Consider the following 21,652-nt stretch of genomic DNA (forward strand, 5'->3'; position numbering starts at 1 on the left):
ACCAGCTAACAAAGGACAGTCAGGGGACAGCAGTGGACACAGCTCAGCCTGCTACTCTGTAGCGTGACTAACTTTATCCAGTACTACTAGAACCCATAACCATAAATCTGAGACAGACAGAGAGAGAGAGACAGAGAGAGAGAGACAGAGAGAGAGAGGAGGTCCTTCTCAGGTTCATAGTAGCAAAGAACCTACAAATCTTCTACTTAAGTGCAGATGGCCATTAAACTTCATTAGCCCAGACTTGACTCAACATGGCCACCTGTGACTTACATATGCATTGACCACTCACGTGCCATATGTGCACACCAGCAACTTAAATGTGCACACTCGCAGTATCCGCTGTTTACACGTGCACACCTCAGTCATCCAGAGCCTATGCCGTTCAGTCAGCCTTGTGCCTCTAGCTACAATAGGTGCTCCCGATTCCCAGGTCTTCTGTTTTTCTTTCTCTTTCATTCTGACTTTTTGTGTTTCCTACTTTCCATCCTTCCCTCTTCCCCCTCCCTCCTCCCTCTCCCTCGTTCACAGCATCTTACTCTTTGTCCGTCTCTCTCCCACTCGCTCTCGCTGGGGTGCAACTCTAAATACTGCAGCCATATGCCACACAATGAAATCTCCCACTGAAGCCTAATCTCCCCGCATGCCTGTCAGTGCTGGGGGGGTCAGAGATGAACAAGACAGTTACTCTGTCTTACATACTCCCTCCCCTTTAACCCCTCCCTTTTCACAGGAGTCTTTATATTCATAAGCACATACACTGTGATTCATGCAAGATCTGTAAAAACAGCCTGAGAACCAGTTCAACCCAAAAGAGCAGAGTGTGAGAATGTAAGAGCTCTTCAAAATGAGTATGAGATCAAAACAACAGGGATTCATGAACCTGGGGCTCCTCATCCCAGGATTCCAGCGTGCTTTCTTTTCTTCTACTTCTGCTCAAAAATGGCCAGAAATGAGCTTGAGGTTTTTATTAATGCCTAACACTGGCTGTCTGATCTACAGCAATGCACCTTCTAAACATGACTATATTACAGTGGTGTGCATCTAAACAAGACTATTACTGTGGTGCTCATCTAAACAAAACCGTATCATAAGGGAGTTCAAAAGCTTGCAAATGACTGTAAAAGCTAACTGTAGACCAGCAGTTCACGAGGGGCTATTTCATCCACAAATCACAGAAACTGCATGTAGGTTTTCTCAAGAGGACTTGCACTATATACATTTTCCCACAGAGCAGAGGGTGAGAGAGAGTGTGTGTGGAAAAGACAACAAGAAGGATATGTAGAAAGACAGAAAGAATTCATTTTCACACAACAACAGCCAAGCAGCCGAAAGCAACAGACTGACTGATAGCAGCGGGAGAGATCTCTGCCTCTTCACACAGCCTTGATAAAGGCCACACTGCGCTACTGTATCTACACATTATCACACGGGAAGCCAGAAAAGAGTCCTTCCCAAAACATTCCTGGCTCTGGGCCAAGCATTAGTCACCATGACAACCTGACATTAATCAGACACTTCTACCTGCCTGTTGCACAATACCTGGTGAGACGTCGTGAGTTTCTACACGGTTAAATATTAAATCAAAAATCAAGTGCTGATTGATTCTGTGAAACATTTCATGGGTGACAGATTGCCTTTACTGTGTATATAAGCTGGTCTATGGGATGAAGTCAACCAGTACTAATGACTCATTCAGTAATGCAGCATGTACCAAGAATGCTTATGTTTTTGAAATGGAAAGGGTAAATGGTCTGTCTCTGACTGTGTTTGTAAAGATATCTGAGTCATTTTACAGGTTACCAGACCAACACAGCAATGACTCACAGCTGTTATCATCATCATAAACATGGAAAATCCAGTTTTGTTGTCAATCATGTTAAGCTCTAGAATCGTGTTAAGCTCCAGAATCGTGTTAAACCCTTCGGGATCACAGGGACAGGACCTTATAGCCTGTGACCCTGCTTGGTAGAAAACTGTGTCCACAAGGCTAAATGCCAGCCCCTCAATGTCTCCTCACAGTGGGGGACAGATAATCACTTTTAGTCAATCTGTGTTATCCCCAGGGGTGAGAGGGGTCACAGCTGAAGGGAGAGGGGTTCTCCAGCACCCCACACACCCTCAGACGTGTCCCACACCACTCACACCAACACAGGGAGAGACCTTCACCAAGGTCTCTCATTAAATAAACAGAGATGGCTGTGTCCAGTTTGATCCAGTGCTCATAGAGGATAGCAGTCCAATTAGAAGCAAGGGTTGATCATGTGACCAAACCACTGTTCCGTGCTATAGGACACACAGGACTGGGCCTGGACACTGGACTTTAGAGCTATTAGAAAGGAGTAGTTTAATTCAGTAGTATCTCTACAACACCAAACACACTCTAGATTATTCTAGAGCTAATGTTACTTGATTCAGTAAAGCAGAAATAAAGGTATCAGCAAGTTTTGCTGATCTGGGGCAACACGCATAATGGCGGTGGCCTATTATAACATGACTGAGTGCTTCTGCAGTCACACTTGACCTCACCTGCAAACAGATGAATGTAGTGCTGTTCTATGTAGTGCTGTAGAAAACCCTCAGCATGTCCTTTAACCAGACAGACAACACCAGCGAAAAATCTCCAACTTTTACCTCTCAAATGCAAACACAACTGTCTGCCAAACACACACACACACACACACACACACACACACACACACACACACACACACACACACACACACGCACTCGCACACACACACACACAAAGAGCTACACAAAGTACAAAATCCCCATTGATTTAACATTGCATTTTATATTTGTTCACCGCCGAGGTCTATCTTATCTTTTTTCCTTTTTAAAATCTGTGTCCACCCGTCTCATCTGTGCAGTGTACACCCTGATTCATCTGTGCAGTGTCCACCCTGTCTCATCTGTGCAGTGTCCACCCTGTCTCTTCTGTGCAGTGTCCACCCCGTCTCATCTGTGCACTGTCCACCCCGTCTCATCTGTGCACTGTCCACCCAGTCTCATCTGTGCAGTGTGTAGCTCTAAAGCAACAACGAGCGTTTGTTCCACTGGAATGCCAGCTATGCGTGCGCGGGAGAGGAGTAGGAGGAGGAGAGAGGGAGGGAACGATGAGAGGGAGAGAGAGAGGGAGGGAGGATAAAAAACAACCCATCTGTGAGGAGGAGCACAGTGCTTTTCCCACTTCTATCAGGATGGTGAGTGGAGGCCTGTGGCTGTCAATGAGAGTGGGTCAATATTGACACAACGCTTACAAGGACATCGTCCTTGAGGTCCGACAGCCAGAGACAGACCGCAACAGAGTTGAAGAAAAACATGAACAACAAACATGAACAATACACCCGCAGAACAGACCTGAACAACAGACCTCAACAAAAACCTGCATAACAGACCTGAGCAAAAACCTGAACAAAAACCTGAACAACAGACCTGAACAAAAATCTGAACAACAGACCTGAACAAAAACCTGAACAACAGACCTGAGCAAAAACCTGAACAACAGACTAGAACAATAATACAACAACAAAACCATCAATCAACCATCACTCAGCCTGATCAGTTTTCTCAAACCTACGCTGCATCTTTTACATCTGGCCACAGAGCTGTTTGATGGGAAAGTGCATTATGAAAGCATTCTGACAGTACAGCAGATGCCAGCGGAGCCCCAGCCATGAGAGAAGGATGCTGAGAGAATGAAGGTTTGATTATTTACTATGTTCCTCTTGGGGGCCACTAGGACTGTATCCGAGCCCCTGGGATCATTTCACATCTCTCCACTCTCAGACTGCACACAAGATCTGTTCATATCTCTCCACTCTCAGACCGCACACAAGATCTGTTCATATCTCTCCACTCTCAGACCGCACACAGGATCTCGTCATATCTTTCCACTCTAAGACCGCACACAGGATCTGGTCATATCTCTCCACTCTTAGACCGCACACAGGATCTGGTCATATCTCTCCACTCTCAGACCGCACACAGGATCTTGTTCACACTGGTTAAGGCCCACTGGCTCCCAGAGGAGAAAAAAATATAGGCGTGTTTTCACAACCTGTTGGAGCTATTGGCTAACTGATCGCTTTGGTACTGGAATCGGTCCAGAGCAGTGCCAAAGTCACTCCAGTGTACTCCATGATGACATCCCAAAGGCCGCAGACAGGAAAATGACACAGGCTCCTCTTCAGTGGTTCAGGACTCCTGGCTAAAACAGTAGTGGTTTGCCTCAACAAACAACAGACAATACACTCACACCCAATGACGCAACACACAAGCCACAGGAAATCCAAGCAGACTAATTATGATGTCATCCCTGAATCCCACGCGCTACTATATAGCCACATCTACACGATTTCCATTCAGAAACAGCCACTGTGCTAAAGGTTAAAGGTTATGGTAGTGGAAAGAGGGGCATGTGAAACACACACTGTGCAGAAGCACCAGGGCGTCTAGACAAAACGGGTCAGAGTTGCAGCTCTACTATCCCACAAATTAAACATTTAAAAGTCTCTTTAAAAGACTTTAAAAAAAAAAAATATCAACAAAAAGGTGCAATGGCAACACACTCTGAGCATGCAGACCGTCTTTAGATAGGAGTGGGTCAACACACTCTGAGCATGCAGACCGTCTTTAGATAGGAGTGGGTAAACACACTCTGAGCATGCAGACCGTCTTTAGATAGGAGTGGGTCAACACACTCTGAGCATGCAGACCGTCTTTAGATAGGAGTGGGTCAACACACTCTGAGCATGCAGACCGTCTTTAGATAGGAGCGGGTCAACACACTCTGAGCATGCAGACCGTCTTTAGATAGGAGCGGGTCAACACACTCTGAGCATGCAGACCGTCTTTAGATAGGAGTGGGTCAACACACTCTGAGCATGCAGACCGTCTTTAGATAGGAGCGGGTCAACACACTCTGAGCATGCAGACCGTCTTTAGATAGGAGCGGGTCAACACACTCTGAGCATGCAGACCGTCTTTAGATAGGAGCGGGTCAACACACTCTGGGCATGCGGACCGCCTTTAGATAGGAGCGGGTCAACACACTCTGAGCATGCAGACCGCCTTTAGATAGGAGCGGGTCAACACACTCTGAGCATGCAGACCGTCTTTAGATAGGAGCGGGTCAACACACTCTGAGCATGCAGACCGTCTTTAGATAGGAGCGGGTCAACACACTCTGGGCATGCAGACCGTCTTTAGATAGGAGCGGGTCAACACACTCTGAGCATGCAGACCGTCTTTAGATAGGAGCGGGTCAACACACTCTGAGCATGCAGACCGTCTTTAGATAGGAGTGGGTCAACACACTCTGAGCATGCAGACCGTCTTTAGATAGGAGTGGGTCAACACACTCTGAGCATGCAGACCGTCTTTAGATAGGAGTGGGTCAACACACTCTGAGCATGCAGACCGTCTTTAGATAGGAGCGGGTCAACACACTCTGAGCATGCAGACCGTCTTTAGATAGGAGCGGGTCAACACACTCTGAGCATGCAGACCATCTTTAGATAGGAGTGGGTCAACACACTCTGAGCATGCAGACCGTCTTTAGATAGGAGCGGGTCAACACACTCTGAGCATGCAGACCGTCTTTAGATAGGAGCGGGTCAACACACTCTGAGCATGCAGACCGTCTTTAGATAGGAGCGGGTCAACACACTCTGGGCATGCGGACCGCCTTTAGATAGGAGCGGGTCAACACACTCTGAGCATGCAGACCGTCTTTAGATAGGAGCGGGTCAACACACTCTGAGCATGCAGACCGTCTTTAGATAGGAGCGGGTCAACACACTCTGGGCATGCAGACCGTCTTTAGATAGGAGCGGGTCAACACACTCTGAGCATGCAGACCGTCTTTAGATAGGAGCGGGTCAACACACTCTGAGCATGCAGACCGTCTTTAGATAGGAGCGGGTCAACACACTCTGAGCATGCAGACCGTCTTTAGATAGGAGCGGGTCAACACACTCTGGGCATGCGGACCGCCTTTAGATAGGAGCGGGTCAACACACTCTGGGCATGCGGACCGTCTTTAGATAGGAGCGGGTCAACACACTCTGGGCATGCGGACCGCCTTTAGATAGGAGTGGGTCAACACACTCTGGGCATGCGGACCGTCTTTAGATAGGAGCGGGTCAACACACTCTGAGCATGCAGACCGTCTTTAGATAGGAGCGGGTCAACACACTCTGAGCATGCAGACCGTCTTTAGATAGGAGCGGGTCAACACACTCTGGGCATGCGGACCGCCTTTAGATAGGAGCGGGTCAACACACTCTGGGCATGCGGACCGTCTTTAGATAGGAGCGGGTCAACACACTCTGGGCATGCGGACCGCCTTTAGATAGGAGTGGGTCAACACACTCTGGGCATGCGGACCGTCTTTAGATAGGAGCGGGTCAACAAACTCTGGGCATGCGGACCGTCTTTAGATAGGAGCGGGTCAACACACCCTGAGCATGTGCGAGTTTTATCACTCCCATAAGGGGAAGTGGGAGCTCAACCTCTGCAAACTTTATCCTTATAAGCTGTGGCAGTACTGGGTTGTTTCCCCTCCTCTCGGTCTGGGTCTTACACACACACACACACACACACACACACACACACACACGCTCGCTCACGACAGACATTTATTTGGCATTTCTGACTTGTGCTGGAGGAGTGGCTGCTAACAGTCCAAGCTAAACTGCTCTCTCATAACGTACCCACAGCTGCACAGAAGTGCAAAACGCAAAAGACAAAACACACAAGTTAAAGTAAAGAGCCACAGGCACAACCAACAAGGCTCAAGAACAGGACACAAGAAGCGGTGCAGGACACGTCTCTGTGCAGTAAAACACACCCTGTCCCTGATCAACAAATCACCCAACAGAGCTGTGAGTGCACAGATGCCACAGGACCCTGCTGTGTGCCCAAACCTCAAAATAATCCAGTCCAATTACCTGCATTCTCTCACAGGCCAGTGCTGGAAAAGGTCATGACCTCCACCGATACTCAACTCCTCCCAGCCGCGCTGTCAGAAGCATCCTTAACGGATACGTCCCGGGTGCCATAACCGGGTCATCATGGCCCGTCACATTGAGCAAAACGTCCGGAATACATAAAGTGTGTTTCTCAAAGTGACTGGCAACCCTTTGCGTCTCAGAGCTCAGTGACTTCAGAGACTAATAATTACCATTTAAGGTGACCTGAGCAACATGGACAGGAAAGGGAAAAAAAATCAACTTTAAAAATAAAAAAAGAGCAAGCTGGTTGGAGCTGACCGCGGCTCTCTGGGGAGCAGTGTCCCCAACTCCCTACTATTCCTGCATGGGAAAAAGAGCTTCAGGCCAATTTCTGCCAGTTTGCTTGAAGAACAAAACTAGCAAAGATGGTCTGAGACAAAGAGCTTGAGGTGCACATCACTGAACCTGAATGCCAAGGGGCTGGTTTGGAAAGCGCACAGGACTGAAGGAAATATTGTCCATTGTGTGTGAAAGAGCAGAAGCCCACTGTGTGTTCTCGTCATGCCTACACCCCCCCATTGAACTGCTAGAGTAAGGGCAGTCTCTCTCAATGGCTGCGCATTGCCGAGACAATAAACTCATAAAGTGAAAGGGGTTTAAATCAGTTTCAATCACAGCGTGGCTCCTGGTTTACGACAGGGTCTTGTCCGTGCTGCCCTGAAGCCCCGCCCACCTAACCGCCTGTCATTACACTTTGAAGGCGTGCGCTGACCCAAAAACATTCAGCGTTGAGATATGATCGCCTACAAAAACATTCGTTTTTTTTAAAGTCTGTTATATGTAACTGAAGAGACATGGCTTAAACTCCCCAAGATAACCCTAAGTTTGGCTTGAACCAAGTGTTTCACAAAACACTGTTCTAGAGCAATGAAACATATATCATGCGTTATTCAGAATGTATACCTATAATGCTTAATTAATACATGCATGACACAAGATCAGTACTTTTCTAACACTGGCTTTAGACTTTCATTGTGGGTTTTAAATTTTACTGCTAATGTTTAATTACCTCATTTGATTTAAGTTTGCACAGTTAGAATAGTTGCACAGTTGTAAGCACAGTCTAACTTGCTGTAGTACATCAGAACTCCACCATCCAGTGCATGCTGTGTCATAGATTTGGGAGGGGCTAGTGTACAAGCTTCTTTTTAAAGCTGACAAGAATGATCCAGTCTGTTCAAATCTGCTTCTGAATGAATGAAATTTAAGGAATCAGAGTTAAGTTTACAATAGCAGCCACCAAGCTTGCTCCTAAAGGTCTAGCAGAATTCACTGCCAACTTCATCCTATACACATGATCAATCTATTTCTTGCTCTACAGGTGTCCCTTTGGGGGCTTCTGATGACTTTGGTGGAGGGATATAAGAAGGTTGACCTCCTGGAGGAGAACTGGTCTTCGCTGGTGATCTTAAGCTATGCAGCATCATCACAGTTCCTGCTGTGGAGAATGAGTCTCCATCTCTACACCCTGATAAGGCTGTAATTCTCTACCCAGTGCAGCGCAAACGCTCTCTTCCTGCAGAGCAATTATCCCCCTTCTCCAAACTTACTCTTTCCTGTGTTTAGCTAGAGTGGGGGGGGGGGGTGGCAGAGCGATAACTTACTGTGTGAATCATAAGTTACTTTTTTACCACTTGCTATGTACTTAATGGACACCAATGGTGTGACTCTCTATGGTGTGACAGGCTCTATGCATCACAGCTCCAACGAACCTAAAAGGTTTGTTCACTGCACAAGTTCAGTTAAACCCCCGGTAGAATAAAAGGCAGAGGCTTAGTCCATGACTTCTTTTCAGCTAATGGAAGTACACGACGTCAGCTCAACTTTTGTTTTGGAAGAGGTAAGTTACAATTAACTACTCTTCCAAACTATGTCAACAATGCACGCCTGTCGCATGGCTTGTAAACGTTCTAGGACGGCGGGAGTAGGAGCTGGAGCGCCATCTGAATTGAAGGCCAGAGAACACAGACCCCTCGCCATCTTTCTCAGTGGTCACACATTACAGGTTTGCCATATCACTTCGTCCTAGTCCAGAACTGAGCATCTCCCCTGTCACGGGTGGACAATGGAAGAGTTGATACCTCCAGAATTTATACATTCCTCCACAAGCCACGGTAAGAGGGGAGCACCCACAGGCCCTGGCGTCCTACGTAAAGGAGGCCCCCGTGCACGAGCCCGGATTAGCCAGCTGGGTCGGGTCCAAGACCAGCCAAACAGCACAAGGCCCGGAATTCAATAATCACACACGCAAGAGCAGCCGCCCGCTTAATCCTCACCTACTTTTCTCATCATAAAAACATTTAACAAACGCTCCGAAACCTCCTCTTTGAGATTAGCAAACCGAGCCGAAAAGGGGCATTTAATTATGGAGCAATGTGCTATTCTAAAGGGCTTTTTTAAAATCGTTCGAGCAGCCATACAGTGATGGTGTTCACTATAGGAACAGAAAGATCCCAGTGTTCCTGCCTCTTGTACCCAGAGCGATTCCATCATAAAACCGAAATATGCTCACGAGCCTGGATTATCCCACAGCTTTGCAGAACTGCAACGGCCGCTGGCTGAATGTGTGGATCAGAAATATGGAGCTTTGCCCTCCTAATATGCACCGGATCTTTCTCACAAACATTCCCTCTCTCTCAAAACAGAGAAACCCCCAAAATAATCCTGCACTCGGCATCAGCAGTAACGTGCGAGCTGAACCCTAGACTTGGCTGACACGGTCCCAATGTGGGGTAATGGACCTGTTAGAAAGCAGCAGCTCATCCAAGGGAAAGGACATGTCTTTAACATCTAGGAGTGTGACAGTTGTTTGTCAGAGGTACGTTAGGTCATTCGTTTGGGATCTGAAGTCAGCTGCCAAAGAGAAGGTCACAGGGGAGAGATAAGGCCGGGTGAGTGCCCGTGTGACCAAGGGCGATCGATCCAGCACCACATGATTTCAAGCCTGAGCTTTTAGCAGCTTACAAATTCATCCTGCCTCACATTGAGATCACAGAGACCATGCAAAGAGAATTACTTTGTTGAACTTCATGCCAGTGGACACACTGAAATAAACCTTTCATGTAAAAACCTGCTTGTGCATTGTTCTTTTTTGAAATTGTTAACAAGCATGTGTTCACTCCACTGCTGCAATACTGCTGCTCTAACATTGCTTTCTCTGTTCAAGGTTTCCACTTAGTGAACTGAATGAGGGGTGCTTTGAGCATGGACTTACAGTTGAGTGTTTTTTGAGGCGTTTCTCAACCATGGCAGGGTCTGGCCGGACAGTGACTCACCTTTGGAGTTAAACGCCTCCTTGAGTCGAAGCAGCACATCTGCGAATCTTCGAACGTCACTGACGAGCTGCATGATGTAGTCCGGGTCAGCGCCAGGCACATCCAGACTGTCCGAGCCAGAGCTGACGGAGCTCAGGGATCCGCTCTTAGCGAAACGACCTAGACCCGAACTGGCAGATCCTGACCTGGATCCAGAGCTTGATCCCAGCGGGAGGAAGTGGGAGTTGGAGAAACGTGTGATGCCCATGGAGCGCTTGTTACCCACGCTGCTTTGCTGCATCATCCCACTGGAGAACATTGCGAGCGCGGCCAGCTCGTCCAGAGGGGTGACACACCGCTCACACAAGGTCAGATCCCGAGTCCTCACCAATGACCGCAGCTCCTAGATGCAAAACGGCCATTACACACATGCAGACAGTGACCCATCACAACATCCCCCAGTATGCTTTGGGTCTTTGTGCAAGCTGGGGGTGTCCTGCACTGCACTAATTAGAGTCCCCAGCTCAAACACACTCGACTGAACTCTGACCTCATGAAGTGCTGAATGGGAAGCTGAAGTTTTAAAGAGGTGCAGAGGAAACTGTACACTGTATGGACGTCTGGGGAAGGGGTCCAAGACTTTGCCTGACACAGGAACAAGACAACATGAATGCCAACACACATGCATCCTTCTGTCCAAGAACACACACACACACACACACAAACACATACTCACATAAACACACACACACACACACCACTCTCTGCCCTGTTATGGGTGGCCTTTCTATTAAACATCTGCTTAAATTATTGTTAGCTGTACCTTTTACATGTTTCAAAACGTAATAAATAAATACATTCAAAGATGTAATAAACTTAATTTATTATGTTTTGTTCTTAACAGACGTTCTCCATAGTGACATACTTTTTATCGTTATAGAAGTATGCATGTATAGTTTTAGGAGCTGTGCCCAAGAAATCTTGGTACACCACAGAGCACTTACACAGACGGGGTCAGAAACCCAGTGTCCCACAGGGAAGGGTGGCAGCGTTATACCCCACGGACGTAATTTTTTTTTCAAAAGCCGGCTTTGGTCCCCCCCCCCCCCCCCCCCCCCCCCCCAGTTTTTACGGTTAAAACCAAATATTTAAATAGCGACGAATCTATGCCCCCCCCCCCCACTTTTGAAATCAAAATTACGTCCATGGTTATACCGACTACACTGTAGCTACCGACTATCGTAAAACTTTTTATTTTTGCCTTGTATTAATTAAATGCGTAATAACAAAGTGTGTTAAGATGACACGCTCCCAATAACACTGGCATTAATAACTATTTTGTTTGTTTAATGAACAAGTGCCGACGTCCAGCCCTGTTTTGTGAGGGAGATCTTGGCCACTTCCAGCCTCGATCTCTACAGGTAGGCGACCGGCTTCACCAACACTTCTTACACCACGAAAACGGAACCCATTACAAATAGCGATAGCGATACAGCAAACGACGACCTTTAAAAATGGCCCAAACAACAAAGAACCCAAACTGGGTTACTAAAAGTAAGGAAACTATTTGAAATTGTATCGACTCTTACACACGATGCTTTTTTTTAAGTACTGCAAAAACGCAGTAACAAAGATTAAGATGTTTGTGTTTCCTCTGCAGCCTAGAAGTGCACTTGGAAGTGCACACGTGTTGCGAACCGTTTGCTCGGTGCACGGATCTCCGCACGCGCGAGGAACGAGCCAGCGACACGTACCGCAATGTTTATGTTTTCAGAAGCCTGTTATAAACACAACGCTGACTAGTGCCATAGTGTTTGCATATCTAACTACAGAATTAAATATAATAATACAAAATAAAGAAAATCACATCATAATTAATGAACGACAATATGCAATGTATAACAATTTTACTACACCTTTTAAACTCGCATATTTGATCGTATGAGAATCGTATGCCTGCAGACAGGGGCATCAGACTACATATAATAATGTAAGTTTATGAATCGCACGAGTAAATAAACAAAACGTTTACATTTACTCACAACAGCTAATGATCCCATATAAAGCCTCTTTCAACGCTACTCACGTAAGAAGCATTCCACAGTCCGAAATTAATCCGTTAACAAAACGCAGGAGTAATCCTAGAGCGTTCAAACGTAGATCCTTGGCCCCTCTCCCGTGTCAATCTCGACTGGCCCCTCCAGCGAAGTGTTTGAAGTCGCCGTGCACGCTCGGATTAAGGCTCCTCCCCTCGTGTGTGATGGAGCATAAGCGAACTTCTCATTGGCTCGCAGGGGCAACGAAAGGCGGGCTCTCGGTCTACGCCCCAGCAACAATAGGTAACACAGGTGCGCACTACTGTACTATCCAAAAAGCCCTACTGCAAAACTTCTATCCCAACTGTTTGTGTCTTTTATTGATGTTGTGATATAATAGAGCGAATGTAAAGGAATAGAAAATAGTACACAAAGAATTAGTTACTCCCTTCATAACGTTTTTATAGCTTTAGGCCAACTAGTAATTACACCCAATACTTGCGTTCGTTGTGTATAATACAAGTATAAAATAGATGAACGCGTGAAAACGTTTGAAGTGTAAAAGTGATAGGTTTCTGCACTTTTTAACTATTTTTTACGATTAAAATAGAGCGAGTGTGTGTTAATGCAGTGTGTATTTGCAAACGTTAAAGGACAGACACTCTTGTAAGTAGCTTTGAACTAATTTAATATATTCGGTTTTACCGCACGGATAAATCTACCCAAATGCATCACAGTAACGTGAGGACGCGGTTTATAGACTGCAGCTCTGCCACCGTGTGGAAGATATCAGAACTGCTATTATTTTCTTCGAAGATGTGAGCAGAACAATATGAATATGCATTTTTGGAGGGATTCATGACGTGTTAGATAGAAATATTTCGCAGTCTTTATTATTTTTACAAACTCGTTTATATACACTGTAAACCACTAATTTCCTATTCTATATCAACCATAAACTTCTCATAACAGCTGGATTTCCATTTATTATTTTCATTATCACAAACAGTCCAAAGTATAACCTAGCCCATTTCTTAAAATATTATAACTATTTATTTCTACCAAAGCAGTCTTGCACGTCCCATTTCAATGTTGACACAAAACTGTGGCTAACAATCATAGGCTTGAAATCCGAGGAATAAAGCGAGCTTCCTGCTGCATCGCGGAGTACAGTGCTGAGATGCTAAATACTGATCACGTAATGTGCAAACAATTCACATCTACCGCCACAAGATGGCGATATATGCTTTCATATGTCCTGCGAGATCTGTAACAATTGACATTAGATAATTCATCTGAATTATTAAAATAGTTTGGTGTAATACACCGTAGTTAGGGTCTCCATCTTTGTAGAAAGGGGATAAACGTGGTCGGTTTTACATTAAGTCCACATAACATACTATATTAACCTGAAGTTCTTTTGATTCGTGAAAGTGTCAAATGACCGGTTTATTCAGTGTTTTAACGAATGTCAACTTAGTTAAGTTGTTTATAACTGATAAACACATTTAGCTATATTCATAATCTAAATCCGCGTCTTAAAAGTAACCAAAGGTCTTAAAAGTAAAAAAGGTGGTAATTAGGTTCAGTTATTTAACACCAATCTTACTTTTACTCGTAGCATCTAGTCTGACGAAATTAGTTATACATTCCACAACTTTCTTTGCCTTCAAGTCTTAAAAACGAGGTGATAATAAATCTGAACACGTCGCCCCCGCGAAAGCACCTGGCGCGCGCAGCTCGCGCGACACTTGGAGCGTTTTCGCTTCGGAGGAGAAGAACCGTTCTGCGCGTGACCGACGTCACGGAGCACCTGTTATTTATTTATCATGCCTGAAATATGAGTAGATTTTGACAGTACTGAATTAGTCAAGTACACTAGTTAAGTAAACTACTTAAAGTTAACCAGGGCCGGTTTGGAACGCTTGAAGTCGCACACGGCAAACATGGACAGACAGCCAGACGAAGCAATGCAAGAGGAAAGCGGTTCAGAAGAGAGTGTAAATGAAGCGCAGCTCCGTGCGGCTTGTTTACCGGAGCGCTACGTGACCGCCAAGTTCACCCTGTGCGCCTACATCATGTGCTGGGTAATACTCAAACTATTCCAGGTGGGTTCTTCTCAACCCTCTTTAATTCTCGTTAAATGTGGATTATCCTGCTGTAAGTCTGAACGTTTAGTAAAACGGAGGTTACAAAATACATTTATTCTGTCACAGGAAACTGCGGGATTCAGTATTTTTTTAAAACCAAGAAGTGTGTAAGCGAACCGAATAGTGTGTATTCATCTCAAACCCCCGGCCCTTATTTGTGTTACGTGTTATCATATCAGTGTTGGTGGGTCTGGGAACGGATATGTGCTATTATGCAGTAATCTAATACTTGAGATATACATTACTAGCTCTTAAATAGCGAAAAGTTGGAAAGTTACAGAAAGGTGGTGGTGGTGTTCTGCAGTGAGAGTTTTGTTCCGTGTCTGTTTCAGATGTATGGGACATTGAAAAGCCTTTAAACAGTCATGGTGTGGGTATCCAGATATGTCACAAACTGCCACAAACGATTTCTTTCCTGCCACTAGCCACGTAGTAATAGACCTTTTGGTTGGAATTAGGACTAGCTGGGAACTCTGAGGATGTGTAAGAGACTGGGCTGTAGGGGGTATCTGTGCTATAGTGCCTTCTGTGCCTTCATTTAAAGGGTTAACCCACAGCTCAGCCAACTCCTGGGGGCTTTTTCTGTTGTGATGGTGAAGCTAAGCAGCCCGTGTAAAACTGTATATGTAGAGAATCGTAAGCAGTTTCAGATGTACCAGCAGACATATTCAAAACTGCACAAGTCTTGGTGAAATAGACATAGTCAAATAGATGTGACAACAGCAGCAATAACATTTACAGTCAATGAAAGGAGTACACTTCTTCAATGACACTTGCTGTGGGATGGCTGCAAACATATTACATGTTTCTTTCTATGTTTTGTATTTCATTTATTGATGTGACTGAACCCAGAATCAGAATGTCAGAGTTCACCATTAAGGGCTTTGAATGTATGTATGAATGTGTGTCCTCAGAGGAGATGTGTTCATATATATGTGGACAGAAATCAGTTTTCATTCGAAACCTTACACCCTTAGTCTGTTTTTATTTCCCACCTTTCTTACTCTGTCACCGTGCAGCAAATGTACCCCATCACATATTAAGCAGACAAAAGATGTCAGCTGTATGGACTGACTCACAAATAATAGCTTTATTATATATGCTCCAACTTTTCTGTGATATATAAACAAAAATAACTAAAATGTTTTCATACCTTTAAATGTATTTAATAATCAAGAAACCCTAACAAGTTACTCCTCCAAACAGTACTCCAAACTGCAAACCAGCTCACTTTTAATACATCAGTGCAAATAGTGTTCTGTGCAGGTATGGCATGGCACTTTACTGGGCATTAGTGGGAGTGTCACAGCATAACTAGGGATGGGTATGGAATTGGTACTAAATTACTTCCGGACTCATCGGTACCAAATATCTCTTACAAACGGTAATGTTATCACCATTTTTATCTGGCACTTTCAAATGGTGCAAGATCAGATCAGTGTTAGGGCATGTTGCTCTGAGATTGGGGAAGTCCTTGCAGAATTTGGTGTAAAAATTAATGTGCAGATCATTCTGCAAATATGGAGGTGACTGTCCAACAATTTTGGAATATTACGGAGAATACCATGAGAGGTATTATGGAGAGTACTGTCTAAGAATATCAGTAAGCGTCCATATACAGTTGTGATCAAATTTATTCAACCCCCAATGCTGCGAAGGGTTTTATGGAATTCAGTGCACATTTGTAATTGTGTTCATAATGAAATCTTACAAGGACTTGTTAAAGAACTAAATGCAACTAAGATAGCATCAATTTTTTTTGTCATAAAGTATTAAATGGCCTTTTTGTGATTTCTTCATTGACACAATTATTCAACCCCTTTACGACTACCACTCCTAAGAACAGAGGTTCATTCCAGTGTTTTCCATCAGGTATTGAAAACATCTGTGGATGTCAACGAGCAGCAATCAAGCATGATAAGCACCAATTAGGCAGATTTAAAAGGACTGTGATACTCAGCTCCTTCTAGACATCTACTGGTGTGTTTCCAAGCATGGTGAAGGCAAGAGAATGGTCCCAGAAGACAAGAGAAGAGGTTATTGCTCTTCACAAGAATGGCAATGGATATAAAAAGATTGCGAAGTTGTTAAATATTCCAATAGACACTATCGGAAGTATCATTCGCAAGTTCAAGTTAAAGGGCACAGTGGAAACGTTACCTGGTCGTGGCAGAAAGAAGATCCTGACTGCGACTGCTGTGCGCTACCTGAAGCGTAATGTGGAGAAAAATCCCCGCGTGACTGCTAAGGAACTGAAAAAAGACCTGTCAGATGTGGGCACTGAAGTTTCAGCTCAGACAATAAGGCGCGCACTGCATAACGAAGACCTCCATGCCAGAACGCCCAGACGCACCCCCTTGCTGACTCCAAAGAACAAGAAAAGTCGACTGCAGTATGCCAAAAGTCATGTGGACAAGCCACAAAGGTTTTGGGACAGTGTACTGTGGTCAGATGAAACTAAATTAGAACTGTTTGGGACAATGGACCAGCGCTATGTTTGGAGAAGGAAGAACCAGGCTTATGAACAAAAGAACACCTTGCCTACTGTGAAGCATGGCGGGGGGTCAATTATGCTTTGGGGCTGTTTTGCTTCTAATGGTACAGGAAAGCTTCAACGTGTGCAGGGTACCATGAATTCCCTTCAGTACCAGGAGATCTTGGAGGAAAATGTGATGGAGTCAGTCACAAACCTGCGGCTTGGGAGACGTTGGACCTTCCAACAGGACAATGATCCGAAGCACACATCCAAGTCCACTAGAGCATGGTTGAACATGAAAGGCTGGAACATTCTAGAGTGGCCATCGCAATCACCAGACTTAAATCCAATTGAGAACCTCTGGTGGGACCCAAAGAAGGCAGTTGCAGTGCGCAAGCCTAAGAATGTGACTGAACTGGAGGCTTTTGCCCATGAAGAATGGGCTAAGATACCCATAGGTCGCTGCAAGACACTTGTGTCAAGCTATGCTTCACGCTTGAAAGCTGTCATAACTGGAAAAGGATGTTGTACTAAGTACTAAAAAATAATGTCACTAGGGGGTTGAATAAAACTGATAATGATGTGAGCACAGTAAAGACATTTGTGGTTATTCCATCATAAATATTATGTTATGTTTGTCTAATTTATAAGTGCCTCTTTGATATAATTGTAAATAAGATGACTGAAATGATCAAAATCAATGTCAAACTGGCCAAAACACTTTATTTCAGTGGGGGTTGAATAAATTTGATCACAACTGTAACTAAGCAATATAAGTATAAATCAGAATCAGTGCTATCAATAAAAGCCTAATGCTACTTATCCTTAAGCACAACTAGCATATTGGCCAATTAGGTGTCTTCTTTTGATTGGGTATGTAGCTAAACAGTTCAGTCATGTGCCCCTGGGGCCATCTGTTCAGGTGCCTCTCTAACATCTTAGGGTAGATAGTGCTCAGAAGTCAAAGGGCACTCATTAGCTTCTTGGGCTTCTTTCTGAGAGGCCAGAATGAGAGAGCACGATGGCCTTAGTGGACATAGCAGTGTTCTTCTGCCTGGTTAAGTTCACATCTTCAGTTGTAAATAATCTCCCAGAGCCTCTCAGATTTATTTCTGTTTTAAAGATTGTTTGAAGGAAAAGACTCAGTGTATCTGGAAGCGTTTTTATTGCTTTGCTAAATACTGTAGTTTGATTTGTTTCTAAACCTACAGTTTTCCCCCATTCATGGCTAAGGAAATTGCTGGCCTTCATAGACCTTGTGTTTTTATTAATAATGTTTCATTGGGCAACATTTTTATTGACTTACTAAAAGCATACTCAAGGCATATATTTCTGCTGAAAGCACAGTGATTAGAATTTATAAACCGTCTCCTAGCTTGAGGAAAAAGCCAAACTCACGCTCTTTATTTCACTGATTTGCATGTAAAAGCAACCGCTGCCTGTAGAAAGGGCAGAGCCTCCATTGTCCTCAGCATTTTCACCCTGTCTCTCTGTGTCCACAGAGGCTACGGATCAGCTCCACTGGGAGGCAGGTAAGCGTTTTTGCCTTTCCGCTGTTTGTTGTGTTTGCAGAGAACCTGGTTCATATCCAGCCGACTCTGTCTTCCATCGAGCACCCAGTCGCATTCAGTGCTAATTAGCACAGGTGTAAAACCGCAATAGACTTCAGTAAGCTGTTGATAATGAATGTGAAAAGAGTCTTTCTGTGCATGCGTTTTGACCTTGCGTCGTTTTGGAAGAGGGAAGGCTTATCTTTGTATGATGGCTCTTTGAATTTGTGTGAAATGCACAAGTGTGAAAGGCACACTTGTCCAACCACTGGCCTGTGATGCAGCGTCAGTGTGAATTCCATACCAGTCAGTCCAAACGAGGAGTTAAATTCACCAAACTACAATTTTCCAAACCGCACTCTTCACACTGAGTGTCACAGAAGATTTTGAGCTTTCAGGTCAGATTTTGCAGTTTCTTTATTTTCTTATTGTACACATTTCAGACATCTATACCAGAGGCAGGTGTGTGCCAGTGTGTGTTTGTATGCCTGCAGGGTTTCTCAGGTGTTCCTGGAAAGCTTTTTTCTGCTTTTACCTGCTTCCTGGTCCAGAAATTGTAACAAATTCATGTTTTTTTTTGTTTGTTTTTTTCCTTTGTTTAGTTCATCCTCATACAGCAGTTCATACGACTGTAAAAAGGTCCAATGTTGCAGTATATGACTCCAAAAAGACTCCATTCCCAAAATGGGCATCTAGGAAAATAATGACTGTTTTATCATAAGCCATATAAAAAAGGCTTTGAAAAGCCCCAGTCTGGAATAGCTGAAATAGCCACAGCCATCCCAGAAGCGAATTTACTAACAGAGCACAGGGTAAACTTTCATGTTTGTTCCAGCAGGATTGTTTTCATTTGAAAGCATTTGTTATTACAGTGCTCAAAGTGACTTGCAGTTTGCAGTGATTCATGGGTAGGAGTGAGGCGACAGCAGCATGTGTGTCTGCAGCTACCACTGGGGTGCTACGACTGTCTGCAGCTACCCCCGGGGTGATACGATTGTCTGCAGTTACCCCTGGGGTGCTATGACTGTCTGCAGCTACCACTGGGGTGCTACGACTGTCTGCAGCTACCCCCGGGGTGATACGACTGTCTGCAGCTACCCCTGGGGTGATACAACTGTCTGCAGCTACCCCCGGGGTGCTACGACTGTCTGCAGTTACCCCTGGGGTGATACGACTGTCTGCAGCTACCCCTGGGGTGATACGACTGACTACAAAAACCGCATGCTGCAGATGTCCTGAAAACCAATCCGGCTTTACAGTAAACTCTAAAAACACGGGACTGGTCATTTAACAGAACAGGGACCAAGCTGATGTTTCCTGTTGGACAGCAGCTCACACACTGGTCTTCTCAGTTTTCATTAGAGTCTCAAGGATCAAACAAGATCACCACAAGATTAACATCCCTTAGATTCCCACTACGCATTCTAATATGTTTTCCCTGTAATTTTGTTTTCTTATGAAACCCCGTGTAAGTGCTGAGGCATTTTATGTGTTCCTGTTGAATATGGTCGTCCACTTCGGCTTGACTGAGGCAGTCCAAGTCTTTCGTACTGCTGACCTCGAGGAGGGAGGTCTCTCGCCCTGGACACGGATGGCTCTGAAAACCCCTTCTCCGTGGCAGTCCTCACACACTAATAAAGACAGAGAGAGAGAGAGGATCAAGGAGACAGGGACTGCGACCCCAGGCCGAACCCCAACGCCCGGCAGAGGCTTGTGCCCATCCCAGCTGCCTTTTCCAAGGACCCTGATTTGTCCCTGCCAGTGTAAACCTCGGAGCAGCCGCCACTTTCAAAGCAGATTTTTTGGCCAGCAACAGAGGCGGGGGGGGGGGGGGGGGGGTTGGTAGTGTAGCCCGCGGTGACCCAGTATGGGGCCGAGAGGAGTCCACTGGGTTAAATTCCAGCCGAATGGGTGGAGGTTCCTCGAAACCACACAGCAACCAAAGTATGAAGTGCAGGAGCTCAGATGCCATTTCTGTTAATAATGTTTGTATGACTGGTTGTGGCTCAGCTCTGGTTGTAATTACAGTTATTCTTTAGTGTTTTCTGTTAAGAAAGGAACAAATGGAAAAAAAAGGAAGCCGACTAATTGCCTGAAGAGAGACACCAGTGTGGACAAATCTGCCGGCCTGCATTTGTTAGAGCCAAATCGAGTTTGGCTTTTGCCTATACTTGTGTGTGTGTGTGTGTGTTTGTGTGTTTGTGTGTGTGTGTGTGTGTGTGTGTGTGTGTGTATGTGTGTGTGTGTGTGTGTGTTAGTGTGTATGAATTTTGATGGCTAATTCATGTTAAGCGTCTTTACTGAAACAACTGTTGCTCACAAGGGCTGCTTTCATTGCATTGTGTCAGCCTTCAAATTCTTCCACTCGGGCCTGAGGCTGAAGGCAGCGGAGGGTCTCCTCGATTCATCGCCTCTCTTTCTCACGGGCTGCCAAGAGCACTTCTCCTTCACTGCAGAATGCTACATTTCACACTGCCTGAGCAGCAGTGGCTTTTGTTTTACGCTCAGAGAGACTAAGAGACTGACAGGAACAGGAGAGAGAGAGAGAGAGAGAGAGAGAGAGAGAGAGAGAGAGAGAGAGAGAGAGAGAGAGAGAGAAAGAGAGAGAGAGAGAGAGAGAGAGAAAGAGAGAGAGAGAGAGAGAGAGAGAGAGACGTCGGGCACTTTGTTTAAATCTGCAGGCTCTTAATCTTGTTAGTGTCTTAAGGGGCCCACACTGGCAGAAAGGCTTGTCCACAGAGCATCTCACCCTGTGATTCTCAGGGCATCTTCCACCAGAGCATCACTCCATCTAGAGGGTGCTGTCAGTATCCACGTCAGCCCTCGTTTGAGGTTTTGCCCTCTGTAATGTCTCAGAACAAGCTGATGATTTTAGGCCTCTGTAAGTGGAAGGGTTTTTTTTCTCCCTCTCAGCCACTGACCTAGAATGGTAAAACACATGAGCGTCTTGGATGGACCTTGTGGCGGAAGTCTGTGAAAGTGCATATGTTAGTTTTGGCATGCCAGTTCTCCAGACATTTTGGTTTTTTTACTTTGTAGTTCAGATGTTGTACTTACAGTTTCTCCCAATGTTCTCCTTGTCTTCTCACATGTCCCATCTCTCTCATTCTTGTGTCCCATAGTGAAGGTCTCACCTGGTCCATGTGTTTTTTCACTGTGGATTTTAC

At 45.1% G+C, this 21,652-nt stretch overlaps 2 protein-coding genes across 4 annotated transcripts in view; one reads left to right on the forward strand and one right to left on the reverse strand.

Moving 5' to 3' along the window:
• Positions 1 to 12,488, reverse strand: part of arhgap29a (Rho GTPase activating protein 29a) — a 37,200-nt gene extending 24,712 nt beyond the window's left edge. Inside the window, exons 1-2 of one of the 2 annotated variants that reach the window (XM_076971213.1) lie at positions 12,360 to 12,488; positions 10,295 to 10,676 (exon numbers count right to left, since the gene is read on the reverse strand). In XM_076971213.1, the coding sequence (XP_076827328.1) occupies positions 10,295 to 10,592 (298 nt within the window). In that variant the 5' untranslated portion in view covers positions 10,593 to 10,676; positions 12,360 to 12,488. Of the gene's footprint in view, positions 1 to 292; positions 315 to 10,294; positions 10,677 to 12,359 lie in introns of those variants that run through there. The other variant, XM_076971214.1, reaches the window with a different exon arrangement.
• Positions 12,489 to 14,095: 1,607 nt separating this feature from the next.
• Positions 14,096 to 21,652, forward strand: part of LOC143473970 (rho guanine nucleotide exchange factor 4-like) — a 96,415-nt gene continuing 88,858 nt past the window's right edge. For both annotated transcript variants that reach the window (XM_076971207.1, XM_076971208.1), the window contains exons 1-2: positions 14,096 to 14,417; positions 18,438 to 18,467. In XM_076971207.1, the coding sequence (XP_076827322.1) occupies positions 14,256 to 14,417; positions 18,438 to 18,467 (192 nt within the window). In that variant the 5' untranslated portion in view covers positions 14,096 to 14,255. The remainder of the gene's footprint in view (positions 14,418 to 18,437; positions 18,468 to 21,652) is intronic.

This window comes from Brachyhypopomus gauderio, chromosome 13 (assembly GCF_052324685.1).
Source record: "Brachyhypopomus gauderio isolate BG-103 chromosome 13, BGAUD_0.2, whole genome shotgun sequence".
Lineage (NCBI taxonomy): Eukaryota > Metazoa > Chordata > Actinopteri > Gymnotiformes > Hypopomidae > Brachyhypopomus > Brachyhypopomus gauderio.